Here is a 14,553-nt window from a genome sequence, read left to right as displayed (position 1 = left end):
ACAATATATGGTTGAGTGAATAGATGAAGGTAGGCTGATAATGGTATATAATTTACAAGATACACAGCATTGTTAAATGGAAAAGGCAAAGGATAGAGTTGTTTCATATATAGAGAGACTATCCTGCAATGGGATATACAAGAAACCACACTGGTTATTTATAGGATGGGAAGAAAATGTTGCTTTCTATATGTCGTGCACTTTTAAGTTCTTTGAATTTTCATTGTTTATTATTGTAATTCCACAGGTTCTTATTTGCAGTTCCAAAACTCAAAAACCCTTGTAAAGATTTTTACTAAATTTGGCAATAAAATATAATGTGAGTGGACATGAGGCTATTTATAATCTCTAAACTGTTTATTGTCAATGTTCAAACTTTATTTTGAACAGTTGTTTTTTTATTTTTGAGACACAGTCTTGCTCTGTCGCCCAGGCTGGAGTGCAGTGGCATGATCTCAGCTCACTGCAACCTCCGCCTCCCAGGTTCAAGTGATTGTCCTGCCTCAGCCTCCCAAGTGGCTGGGATTACAAGCGGGCACCACCACGTCCGGCTAATTTGTATTTTTAGTAGAGATGGTTTCACCGTGTTGGCCAGGCTAGTCTTGAACTCCTAACCTCAAATGATCCACCCACCCCAGCCTCCCAAAGTGCTGGAATTCCAGGCATGAGCCGCCATGCCTGGCCATATTTGACAGTTTATACATAGATTTGTAGAAATTAGTATAAATATTCGGTATGTTATTAAATACTGATAGTACTGTTTGTCTTCCCTTTGCTAGGAAGAAAAACCTGATAGTAAGAAGGTGGAGGAAGACTTAAAGGCAGACGAACCATCAAGTGAGGAAAGTGATCTAGGTGAGGAGACGGTAGTTAGTTTGTATTTGAAAACCTATGATGTGATACTTTGTTGATTTTTATTAAAGTGACTTAAATCAGCACTGTGTAATAGAAATATAATGGCACATATGAAACTTAGAATGTTCTAGTAGTCACATTTTAGAAAGTAAAAGGAAACAGATGAAATAAATTCAGATGTTAATGGCATATTGTTTGAAATATTGACATGTGTAATCAATTTTTTTTTTGTTTTTTCTTTTTGAGATGGAGTCGTGCTCTTGTCACCCAGACTGGAGTGCACTGGCACAATCTCGGCTCACTGCAACCTCCACCTCCAGGTTTAAGCCATTCTCCTGCCTGAGCCTCCCGAGTAACTGGGATTAGAGGAACCTGCCACCACACTCGGCTAATTTTTATAATTTTAGTAAAGACGGGCTTTCACCATGTTGGCAAGGCTGGCCTCGAACTCCTGACCTCGTGATCCACCCACCTTGGCCTCCCAAAGTGCTGAGATTACAGGCGTGAGCCACTGCACCTGGCCTCAATATTTGTTAATAATTTATTTTGCTGCTTTTTTTAATAGCATTCAAACTCCAAAGGGTATTTTATACATGTGGCACCCCTCAATTCAGGTTTTACATTTTCATTGATAATAAATCAGACTTCATAATGTTTGTATTAGAAAAAGTTGGGTTACATATTAAAGTTGTTCTAAGCATACTTAAAAAGTTTTCTTTTTTTTTTTTTTTTCTTTTTTTGAGACAGAGTCTCACTGTGTCGCCCAGGCTGGAGTGCAGCGGTGTGATCTCAGCTCACTGCAGCCTCCACCTCCCAGGTTCAATCAATTCTCATGCCTCAGCCTCCCTAGTAGCTGGGACTACAGGCGTGTGCCACCAGGCACGGCTAATTTTTGTATTTTTTTTTTTTTTTTTGTAGAGACAGGGTTTTGCCATGTTGCCATGTTGGTCAGGCTGGTCTTGAACTCCTGATCTCAGGTGATCCACCTGCCTTGGCCTCCCATAGTGTTTGGGATTACAGATGTGAGCCACCATGCCCAGCCAAAAGTTCTCCCATAACTGAATTGAGTGCCAAAAAATAGTATTTGTTTAGTTCTTACAACCATGTTGATAAAACTGGTTCATATTTAGAAGAGTGGCTATCTGTGCTATGAGTTTGGTTGGTTTTTTGGCCACAAATTGACAAAATTTCTTCATGAATTTGGAAGTCTCTTATATCACAGAACCTGAAGAAAAGTACTTGAAATGTTTTAAATTTTGAATCCGTTTTTTTTTGTTGTTTTTTGGGGGTTTTTTTGGGAAGACTTGAGTTTCGCTCTGCCACCCAGGCTGGAGTGTGATGGCACAGTTTCGGCTCACTGCAACCTCTCCCTCCTGGGTTCAAGCGAGTCTCCTGCCTCAGCCTCCTGAGTAGCTGGGACTACAGGCGTATGCCACCATGCGTGGCTAATTTTTTTGTATTTTCAGGAGAGACAGAGTTTCACCATGTTGGCCAGGCTGGTCTCAAACTCCTGACCTCAGGTGATCTGCCCGTCTTGGCCTCCCAGAGTTCTGGGATTACAGGTGTGAGCCACCACGCCTGGCCTGAATCAAATTATCTTTGATATCGTTAGAGGTCTTAGATTCTACTGGCAGTTGTTTGAGTGCTAAATTGAAGATCTTTTACTTTTTATAAAATGCCTCTTTAGTCTTACTTTCTACCAGTTTCTAAAACTACAATAAATTTTTTAATCAACTCTCCACCTAAAAGTGTTTTCTTTTTTGTATACAAATCAAACTTTGATAGACAAGCTTAGTTGCTGTTAAAAAATGGATTAAAATTTTTTTACTGTGTTAAAGGGCATAAACTTTGAGCTATAATCTGAGTAAATTCCAGAGATCCAGTATACAGCATGACTATAATACTGTATACTTGAAATTTGTTGAGAGACTGGATCTTCAGTGTTCTCACCAAAAATAAATAAATATGTGAGATGGATAGTTATTAATATGATGGGTGAGAAACATTTCATTATGTGAGGTGCAGTAAAGTGAAACACAATAAAATGAGGTATGCCTGAGGTCGGGCACGGTGACTCACACCTGTAATCCCAGCATTTTGGGAGGCTGAGGCGGGTGGACCACCTGAGGTCGGGAGTTGGAGACCAGCCTGACTAACATGGAGAAACCCCATCTCTACTAAAAATACAAAATTAGCCAGGTGTGGTGACACATGCCTGTAATCCCAGCTACCTGGGAGACTGACGCAGGACAATCGCTTGAACCTGGGAGGCAGAGGTTACGGTGAGCCGAGATTGCGCCACTGCACTCCAACCTCGGCAACAAAAGCGAAACTCCGTCTCAAAAAACGATATGCCTGTATGTTAAAACATCGCATTGTACACCATATACATATATGTATATATATAGTTTGTCAGTCATGCGTCAAGTTTTGTTGTTGCTGGACAGTAATTCTGATTTTAGGTGGGTGATTTTAAATTCTTTTTTTTTTTTTTGACTAAGGAAACTTCTTATCAAATTAACTATTTGCAAATGTGTTCTTTTTAAATGATACGTGCGTGTGTGTGTATGTATATAAAACTCGTTTTCCTCTTGCAACAAATTACAGTTGTCATTTAACTGACAACTGTTAAATGACAATTTGAAAAGCAAGATACTGCTTTTCATTCTTTACTGTTTTGGTTGTAAGTACTAGCTTTGGTCACTACTGTACATATGGAAACTAAATTTATTTTTAAATCTAGCCTTGGTACTTGATTCTGCATCAGTAGTAAGCCTTTATTTTAAAATTAAAACTTGTCCATGCTACTTTTAAAAATGAAAATAATCAGGGACCAGGTGCAGTGGCTCATGCTTGGAATCCTAGTGCTTTGGGAGGCCGAGGTGGGAGGATTTCTTGGACAACATAGTAAGATCCTGTGCCCCCCCCAAAATTATTTTAATTTTAAAAAAGGAAAGTAATGAATGTAATTATATTAAAATATTTTGATTTACGTTGAAGTATCACCGTAGCTTACCTGCATATTTTTGAAAAACATAGTACATCAGTGTGTAGAAAAAAATTATTTGAACTAAATCAGTTTGTTGACAATGGTGTATTTATATACAATGACTAAATCAGTGGTGTATTTATGTGTAATACTAGAAACTGCACATGTCAACAACCCCACTACAACCTGATAATAAATATCTTACATGATGTGACAGTTAACGTAAAGTGTAGTCTTACCAAAGTAACGAAATGTTTAATGGGAACATATTTTAAAATGCATCAATACTTAAATCAAAATTAAAATATTCAATTAATTGTAGTCATAGTATGTCAGTTTTTAATAATCTTGGGAGTGGCTACTATATTGTACGGTGCAGGTCTTATTGTCATTTTCTCGACTTTGGCAGAAATTGATAAAGAAGGTGTGATTGAACCAGACACTGATGCTCCTCAAGAAATGGGAGATGAAAATGCGGAGGTAAGTTCGGTGACTTGATTTCCTGCTTGTTCTAAGAAATGTGAAAGGTCCTGCTGTTGCAATGATTTTATGACACGATTCTTCCAGGAAAAGCGCATAGTAAATCTTTCTCTGACTTCAGGCGTTTTAGGCAAGCATTGTATTTTACTACTTAAAATACTAATGAAAATAAATACTGTTACTTTCTGTTTTATCTGTTTTTTAAATTTGCATCTGGTGTGACTGCTTGCATTGTAACGCAGAATTCACTTAAAATACATACCTATTAGTGGAGTTGCTCTTGATGGAATATCTAATGCCAAATTGTATTACAGAATGGTTTGTCATAACAGGCCCTCAAGGGAGTGAAAATTGGTTCTTGGGAGGAGGGCTTAAAAAAAATTCTATATATTACAATGGTTAGTGGTCCTCCAAAGACTCATAGAATATTAATATGTAGTGTATCTGTGGTATTAAAATTGGGGATATGGAAATGAGGAAAAGATGTCTAAAAAGGCTCCTTAGTGTCTGATAAAAATTTGAGAAACACTCTAATATAGTATTAGCAGTTTTAAAAGATTGGTTTTTATCCTCAAAACTTGATATTATCAGATTTCATCTTTGCCAAGTATTGTGGGAAATGGTATCTTTTTGTGGCTTTTAATTTGCATTTTTCTGGCCAGACGGGGTGGCTCACGCTTGTAATCCCAGCACTTTGGGAGGCTGAGGTGGGTGGATCATCTAAGGTCAGGAGTTTGAGACCAGCCTGGCCAACATGGTGAAACCCCGTCTCTACTAATAATACAAAAATAAGCCAAGCATGATGGTGCATGCCTGTAATCCCAGCTACTTGGGAGGCTGAGGCAGGAGAATCACTTGAACCCAGGAGGCAGAGGTTGCAGTGAGGCGAGATCGCACCCCTGCACTCCAGCCTGAGCGACAGAGCAAAACTCTATTTAAAAAAAAAATGCATTTTCCTGATTCCTAATGAGGCTGAGCATATTTAAATGTTTATTGGCTGTTCACCAGCATTTGCGAACTCCTGTTTAAACTTTTTCCACTTTTTGCTGGATCTTTTTCTTACTGCTTTGTATTTCATTTCAATATTCTGGATGCTAATAATTTGTTGCTAGTGCTGCATATATTTTCTGCTAGTTTGTAACTCATCTTCACTCATCTTTCTTCATGTTGTTTCAAAAATAGTATCTTTTAATGCAGATATTTTCTGCTTTATTACTTTGAGGTTATAATTGCTGTAGTGCATTGCTTTTTCTCTTCTGAACATTTTATACACTCACCTTTCACCTTTAATCTACCGGTCCCACCAATACTAAAATACACTGTTTCTGAATATTGTGGGTCTGTTTCAGGAGTTTATTGTTCTGCTTGTCTATTTTTTTTCTGTTCACTAATGCCACATCGTCTGATACTAAGTCTTGTTATTTTGTAGAACAAGGACCCCCAAAACTTTTTAGTCTTTTGGCTGTTCTTGGCTTTTTGTTTTTCCAAGTAAATTTTAGAAATAGGTTAATCAAGTCTCCCCCCTTCCATTGGTTTTTTTCCCCTTTGTTAGAATTGTGTTAAATCTAAATCAAGTTCGGGAAAAGATATATCTCCTCACCATTGAGATAAACTATCCATAAATAATGTTATCTGCCCAATTTTTAGGTGTTTTTAGAATATTTTAATAACTTACTAACGTGTTCCCCATAAGTCTTGTGCTTTGTTTTTTTTGAGACAGTGTCTCACTCTTCCATCCAGGCTGGAGTGTAGTGGTACAATCATAGCTCCCTGCGCCCTTGACCCCCTGGGCTCAAGTGATCCTCCCACCTCAGCCTCCCGACCAGCTGGGACTATAGTCATGCACCACCATGTCCAGCTAGTTTTTTATTTTTATTTTAAAAAATTCTTAGTAGAGACAAAATCTCAAACTCCTGGCCTTCCAGAGTGCTGGGATTACAGGTATGAGTCACTGCACCTGACGTAAGTCTTGTGCATTTTTGTTAAGAACAAATGTAAGTACTTTCTGTCACCATTTGTCAAAGGAAACTTTAAAGGTTAAATGTTATGTTTATTGATGGTATTACTTCTTTTATGATGTGTCTAGGTTTATAATTTTTTATTTATCCTGCTTGGGATTCAGTGAGCATCAAATTCTAGGGTTAACTTTCTTTAGCTCTAGAATATTTTCAGCTGTTATTAAATATTGCCTCCTTCTTGTTTACTTTATGCTCTAATTCTGGATCCCTGGTAATGTTAGACTTTCGTTATTAAGTTTCATTTCTTTATCACTCTGCTGAAAAGCAGTCTATGCTTTGTCTGTTCCATTGATGTTTGAATTGGAATGCTTGTGTTTTTCATTTTGGTACTTCAAATCTTTTTGAAGTCTACTTGGTTATTTGTAAGTCTTTTGCTCTTTACTCATTTTCAGAATTTACTTTTATTAAACACATTAAATTCCTTGTTGAACTCTTTGCTGGTCTTACTCTTATTTTTCATGGCTCTTGCTCATTAAGGTACCTTGTTTACTTTATGATGTGTTTGTGTGTTGTGTGCGATATTTTGAAAATGTGTTCTTTGGAACTTCACCTGTAGAAAAATTTTGAGGCCTAGGTAAGAAGGTGATTGCTTCCATGAAGTCTCTGAATTGGTGCTACCAACTCAAGGACCCCTTGAAAGTCTCAGCATGGTGTTTTTTTGTTTGTTCCAATTACTTTGGTATTACAGAATTCCAGATGAAAGGCTGGCTGTGGCTCTGAATTTTCAGGGGAAGTTCTTTTAATCTCACTACTCAACTGTCCGTTTCTGTAGGACAGGTTTATACCATTATGCCTGCCGGTATTAGCATTTGGAGTTCCAGATTTATTTTGGAAGGTGTCTGGTTAGACCACATACATTCTCTTCCTCTGAATATAGACTTTGTATCCTGTGTCCTGCATTACCTTCAAAATAAAATTGCAGCCAGGAGTGGCGGCTCATGCTTCTAATCCCAGCACTTTGGGAGAGTGAGGCAGGCAACTCACTTGAGTCCAAGAGTTCTAGACCAGCCTGGGCAGCATGATGAACACCCGTCTCTATAAAAAAAAATGCAAAACATTTAGTAGGTTGCGAGCATGTAGTTCCAGCTACACTTGAGGGGAGGCTGAGCCCAGGAGATGGAGGTTGCAGTGAGCCGTGATTGCACCACTGCACCGGAGCTTGGGTGACAGAGGTAGACCCTGTCTTTAAATAAAACATTATTTTTATATTTAATATTTGTTTTTTCTTTTTATTTTTTGTAGAGACGAAGTTTCGCCATGTTGCCCAGGTTGGTCTTGAACTCCTGGGCTCAAGGGATCTACCTGCCTCAGCCTCCCAAAGTGCTGAGATTATAGGCATGAGTTGTATATTTTTTTCCTGTGGTTAAAGATCTCCTGAGCTTTCCATTTTAGGAGGATGTTTGCTATAACTCTTTGTTCTTTTTTTGCAGGGGTAGGGTGAGACATGGTCTTGCTCTGTGTCACCCAGGCTAGAGTACAGTGACACAATCACGACTCACTACAGCCTTGACTTCCTGAGCTCAAGCGAGCCTCCTAACTCAGCCTCCTGAGTAGCTGGGACCAGATGCATGTGCCACCATGCCCAGCTTGTTTTTTTGTTTTTTTTTTCTTTTTTTTGGAGAGATGGGATCTCCCTCTGTTGCCCAGATGCACGTTTTTGTTCTTAACTAATCTTTATACTGTCAGCATCTTGTACAGTGTTTGGTCTATCTATATAGCATAGGTGCTCAATAGTTGTTTGTGGGAACAAAGGAATGAGACCTTTCTCTTCTGAGGATTTAAACCTAAAAGGAGCTAGTTATCTTTTTGTGAGGAGATTGGGTTTAATATTTATGGATAGCTAGGTAGGAGCTGGTATGCTTTGGTTGGGATGGAAGGTTAAGCAAAGGTTATGTCTCGGGCAGAGTGTAGGAGTGAAATTTGTTTAGTATAAAAGGTTAAAACTTGTATGTAATTTCTCACTAATGAGTTATCATAATTGTCTCTTTGTTTTCTGGAGACTACAGAAGAATGAATGAAAATGGGTATTGTGACTGCGCCTCATCCCTAAGAAAGTATAAATTGCTTCCTTCTCTCTCTCTCTACTAATTCTAAGATGATTTTTATTTTCTTCCTAGATAACGGAGGAGATGATGGATCAGGCAAATGATAAAAAAGTGGCTGCTATTGAAGCCCTAAATGATGGTGAGTAATCTTCTTGCTACATTTCTATGGTAGTCAGAATATTTATTGCAGTAACTTAAATAGTGTAAAGTAGAAGAGAAGTTACATGGACCTGTCCTATACTGGAGAAGATAGTGTCCTATTATCCAGTCACCCCTTCCTCATTGATAAAAGAGGCTGAAATCACTTCTCTCTGCAAGGACAGATCCTTATTTGATTCAGTGCCTCTGATTTCCTGACCCTATCGTGGTGTTTTTCTGCTGAGAAGAGGCTTTAAAGAGGTGAAAGGCTTTAAAAAAAAAAAAAAAAAAAAGTAGTATTAGAACAGTGACCCTTAACTTTTTACATACTAATACCCTTGATAGATGATGTTCATAGGCATACCAATCTTCGTCCTAGTCAGAGCATGTTAGATTCTCTTGAGTAAATCCCCTCAGAGTGAGAAAGTGGTGATAGTATTCGGTTTTGTTTTTTGTTTGTTTGGTTGGTTGGTTTTTTTGAGACGGATTCTCACTCTGTTGCCCAGGCTGGAGTGCAGTGATGCGATCTCGGCTCACTACAACCTCCGCCTCCCGGGTTCAAGCAGTCCTCCTGCCTCAGCCTCCCGAGTAGCTGGGATTACAAGCGCGTACCACCATGCCCAGCTAATTTTTTGTATTTTTATTAGAGAAGGGGTTTCACCATGCTGGCCAGTCTGGTCTCGAACTCCTGACCTCGTGATCTGCCCGCCTCAGCCTCCCAAAGTGCTGGGATAACAGGCATGAGCCACTGCGCCCAGCCTCTTTTTCTAAAATATATTTATTTTTTTAACTCTCCAAGGTAACAATAGGTTATTATTTTTTTCTTTTTTCTGTTTTTCAGTTGTATTTTATTTTATTTTTTATTTTTGAGACAGAGTCGTGCTTTGTCGTCCAGGCTGGAATGCAGTGGCGTGATCTCGGCTCTCTGCAACCTCCACCCCAAGTCGAGCAATTCTCCTGCCTCAGCCTCCCTAGTAGCTGGGATTACAGGCGTGTGCTACCATCTCCAGCTAATTTTTGTATTTTTAGTAGAGACGGGGTTTCACTATGTTGGCCAGGCTGGTCTCAAATTCCTGACCTCGAGTGATGTGCCCGCCTCTGCCTCCCAAAGTGCTGGGATTGCAGACGCGAACCACTGCGCCCGGCCCATGGTAGTATTAAGTATAATGTTTGATCGGTTATAATTTGTAAGAACAAATCATATATAAACTTGGGTACTGTGGCTGCTTGAGTAATATTTCACTCTTTATAACAGTGATAGTGTGTCACAATGCCATAGTTGACTAGATGCTATTGTATAGTGCTCATGTGCATTTGGACTTCATTATTAGATTTAGAAGATGACTGAAGTTATTTTTAGAATGAGTTCAGTATTGATGTTCCGAGTTAGTACATATTTTAAACATTTTGTGATTCTACCACCTGATTAATTTAGCTCCTTAAAACATGTTTATACTGTTTTATACTGCAGTTGCCTTAATAGTTTACCTTCCTGAAAAATTTATTCCTTTATTGCTTTCTGTTTACTTTCCCTAGGTTATTCTTAGAGCTGTTTTTTATTCTACTCTTGCTTGTAACCTGTGATTAACTTTTGCATATATATTTAAGATCTTCATCGGAGGATTATAGGCCTGCCAGACTAAGATCCTGTATTTTACTTCTCCAATCTTGTTTTCTCCAGTCAGACTTTACTGTTCTAGAATTTTTTTTTTTTTATTTATGCTATACTGTTTCTCTGGAAAGCTTTTCTTCACATATTTCAACTTTTAATTCATACCTATCAGTTGTTCCCAGCCATTGCTCTTCTGTACCATTCCTTTTCATTGCACGAAACTTTTGCTAATTTCCCTACCACCGAGACAGAGTCTTACTCTGCCACTCAGTTTGGAGTGCAGTGGCATGGTCATGGCTCACTGTAGCCTCAAGTTTTGTAGGCTCAAGCAATCTTCCTGAGTAGCTGGCAATACAGGTGCCTGCCACCATGCCTGGCTAATTATTATCTCTTTTTTTTTTTTGGTAGAGATAGGGTTTCATCCTGTTGCCCAGGCTTGTCTTGAACTCCTGGCCTCAAGCAGGCCTCCCAAGCTCAGCATCTGAAAGTGCTAGGATTACAGGTGTGAGGCACTGTGCCCGGCCCATTTTAAAATTTACTGTCTCGGCAATATGTAACAAAAGGAAAATGAGGCTATCACCTAATCATGTTTTTGTTTTCTCACTTTTTTCTGAACTCTCTGTTCATGTGCCTTTGTAAATTTAATCTAGTTCTGATTTTAGAATTTATGCAATTGTATAGTGTATTCTAAAGGATAAAAGATTAGTATTCTAAAGCAGGGGTTGTGAATCCAAGCTCCACCAAGGTTGGTGAAGGCAGTTTTGTTTGGAGAATGTAATTAAAACCTGGAGTATGGAGCCAGAGTGGTATGGTTTGAATCCCACGTCTGGCACTTAACTGTGGCTGCTTTCCCACTACAACAGCATCATTGAGTAGTTATGACAGATTGTATGGTCTGCAGAGATTAAAATAATTCTTATTTGGCCCTTTCCAGAAAACGTTTACCAACTCCTGAACTAAATGTATGGAGGAGCCATTTGTTTAGTTGGGAAGATACAGATTGGGAATAGATTTGGAAATGGGCTAGGAAATGGGAATTCAGTTTTTCAGTTTTGACTGGGCGTGGTGGTTCACACTTACAATCCCAGCACTTTGAGGGGCCAAAGCGAAAGGATCTCTTGAGTCCAGGAGTTCAAGATCAGCCTGGTCAACACAGTGAGACTCCATCTCTTAAACACAAAAAATTAGCTGGATGTGGTAGCACGTTTCTGTAATATGAGCTACTTGAGAGGCTGAGATGGGAGGTTCCCTTGAGGCTGGGAGGATCCTTTGAGCCCAGGAAGTTGAGGGTGCAGTGAGCTGTGATTGTGTCACTGCACTCCAACCTGGGTGACAGAGCAAGACCTTTTTTTTTTGAGACGGAGTTTCGGTCTTGTTGCCCAGACTGGAGTGCAATGGCACGATCTTGGCTCACCGCAACCTCCGCCTCCCGGGTTCAAGCGATTCTCCTGCCTCAGCTTCCCGAGTAGCTGGGATTACAGGCATGCGCCACCATATGCGGCTAATTTTATATTTTTAGTAGAGACGGGGTTTCTCCACGTTGGTCAGGCTGGTCTTGGTATTTCTCCATGTTGGTCAGGCTGGTCTTGAACTCCCGACCTCAGGTGATCCACCTGCCTCGGCCTCCCAAAGTGCTGAGATTACAGGCGTGAGCCACTGTGCCCGGCCAAGACCCTGTCATAAAAAAAATTTAGGTTTTGAACATGGTAGGTCTGAGTTGTTTATTAGACATTTAAGTGTAATTACCTGTAATAGATACCTGTAGTAGTAATTAATAAGACTGAGCATTTTTCTGTGTTGTTTTTGTGAGTTCTTTTCAAGTCCTTTACTCATTCGCTAACTGGCTAAGTATCTTTCACAGTGAATTGTGACATTTATTTAAAAATTTCTGTGTTCGGCCTGGCACAGTGGTAATCCCAGCTACTCAGAAGGCTGAGTTGGGGGGATTACTGGAGCCCAGGAGTTCGAGAGCAGCCTAGGTGACACAGTGAGGCCCAGTCTCTAAAAAAATTTTTTTTAATTAGCCAGGTTTAGTGTTGTGGGCTTGTATTCCCAGCTACTCAGGAAGCTGAGGTGGGATGATCACTTCAGCCTGTGAGCTATGATCATGCCACTGTACTCTAGCCTATGTGACAGTTAGACCCTGTCTCTTAAAAAAAATTCTGTATTTGTCTTGCCTCCCCAAGATTTAGACTTTGTGCAAAGAACTCTTCTGATTCTATAGGGTGTTTTATTTGTTGAATGACATAAGGGATTAGTAAAGAAGCTAACTATGAGAATAGGACAAAATGAATTAAAGTATAGGTTATGGTCTTTTATGAATTCTAGTTTTCTTGAATTTTTGTACCATTTCTTTGAATTCAAATAATAAGCATATTGTTGTTTTCTTTTAAAATCAGCCCTGTGAAGTTAGCATGGGTTACTTTTCCTTTCTAAGCTTAATTTTTTCTTTTTAATTTAATGGATAAAAGAAAATCAATGGAATAAAATTAATTTATCTTATCCTTTAAATTGATTTTATCTTTTTACTTTTTTCTTTTCTTTTTATTTTTATTTTTATTTTTTTGAGACGGAGTCGTGCTGTGTCACCCAGGCTGGAGTGCAGTGGTGATCTCGCCTCACTGGAAGCTCCGCCTCCCGGGTTCGCGCCACTCCTCAGCCTCCCAAGTAGCTGGGACTACAGGGCTCCGCCCCCACGCCCAGCTAATTTTTTGTATTTTTTAGTAGAGATGGAGTTTCACCGTGTTAGCCAGGATGGTCTCGATCTCCTGACCTCATGATTTGCCTGCCTTGGCCTCCCAAAGTGCTGGGATTACAGGCGTGAGCCACCGTGCCCGTCTACTTTTTCCTTAAACAAGATCAATATGGGTCATACTAAGAATGTGCTATTCTATTGTTAGTTAGGGGCTTACGTACCCAGAAATTGTCTTACCTCGTGAGTTACAGTATAGGTGTGGTAAGATTTGCTTTCAAGAGCCAGTTTTAGTATAACTTAGTTGTCTTTTTTATTTTTACTTGATTAAAAGAAAAATGTAAAAGACTTAACTGGATAACAGATCAAAACTTTTTATTAATATTTTTATCCTCTGAATATTTCTTGATAACTTTTGTTTCACTTTAGGTGAACTCCAGAAAGCCATTGACTTATTCACAGATGCCATCAAGCTGAATCCTCGCTTGGCCATTTTGTATGCCAAGAGGGCCAGGTGAGAACTCTAAACAGAAAAGCATCCCCTGGCAAATAATTTCTGCACATTTGTTTAAATAGAGTTGCTTCTATGTTGATCCCAAAACTTTTACTGAAATGAATACTTTTTAATAACACACTTATTTTTCAGTGTCTTCGTCAAATTACAGAAGCCAAATGCTGCCATCCGAGACTGTGACAGAGCCATTGAAATAAATCCTGATTCAGCTCAGCCTTACAAGTGGCGGGGGAAAGCACACAGGTAAATAATTGAATTTAATTATTTTCAGAACTCTTTACATTTAAATCTGATGTTTTAAGATGCTTTGTTTAAACAAAAACACAAAAGTTCCTAATGACTTAATTTTCAAATTAGTATGTACTTAGTATCAAGAAGTGAGATAGCTTGTAGACAGCTGCTTAAAAGGTAAAAGAAAAAAAAAGAAATTTAAAAGAAGAAGTGAGAATATAGGAAGGAAGAAATAAAAAGTATTTTCATTTTTTTCATTCAAATAAAGCTACTCTTACCAGTTTTTGACTACACATGGCCAAATATAAGGTAAGGATTTTTACTTAAAATTAATTCCAGGAAAAGAAAGAATGATCTTTTATCAGTGTCCTTACAAATTTTCTCTTACTTTCAGACTCTGTAAGTTAGCATTGAACTACCAGTGTATTATAGAAGAAGGAGTATGCCAGCCTGAAACTACTTCAGTCACTGCTAGGCCACCTGAAAAATTAGGAGAAGGAGGGGGGGCATAAAGAGGTGAATTTAACCCAGATTAGTAATTATACCTTGCAGCAAAACTTAGGAATATTTGTATCTTGGGAATGAAGCGTTTAGTGACTTTCACATGTTACCTGGGTTGAAAGTGCTCAAATGTGGATGGAGATAAAGATGGATATGTTTTTAGGACAACTGTATTAGCTGACTCAGAGTAGCTCTAGTGGATTTTATGACACATGTTAAAGATAAACATTAAAAGTTGAAATAAAATTTATTAATGCTGTGTCAGCACAGGAAAAGCCCATGCATTGCTGTTGATCCTTTTGAAATCCCATTAGTCCAAGTATTTCTTTGCCTTCTAATACAAGACAGCGTTGGCTCATCTTGTGCTTTGCTTGTCTCAGACTGAAAATAAGCTATTTCTGTGGGAAATCGTGGTTCATTATAGTGGAAACTAAGATTTGATCACTGTGTCTGTTCATTGCTTCTGGTATGTACTGTC

The 14,553-nt window shown here is 38.9% G+C and overlaps 1 protein-coding gene across 1 annotated transcript in view; it reads left to right on the top strand.

The window, feature by feature from the left end:
• The window catches only part of ST13 (ST13 Hsp70 interacting protein), a 30,510-nt gene that overhangs the window by 7,493 nt on the left and 8,464 nt on the right, over positions 1–14,553 (top strand). The window contains exons 3-7 of the mRNA XM_003814611.5: positions 780–855; positions 4,254–4,324; positions 8,460–8,526; positions 13,259–13,343; positions 13,476–13,586. Coding sequence (XP_003814659.1) covers positions 780–855; positions 4,254–4,324; positions 8,460–8,526; positions 13,259–13,343; positions 13,476–13,586 — 410 coding nt within the window. The remainder of the gene's footprint in view (positions 1–779; positions 856–4,253; positions 4,325–8,459; positions 8,527–13,258; positions 13,344–13,475; positions 13,587–14,553) is intronic.

This window comes from Pan paniscus, chromosome 23, assembly GCF_029289425.2.
Source record: "Pan paniscus chromosome 23, NHGRI_mPanPan1-v2.0_pri, whole genome shotgun sequence".
In the NCBI taxonomy this organism is placed as follows: domain Eukaryota; kingdom Metazoa; phylum Chordata; class Mammalia; order Primates; family Hominidae; genus Pan; species Pan paniscus.
Note: the sequence above shows the minus strand (reverse complement) of the source record. Positions and strands in the feature narration are given on the sequence as shown.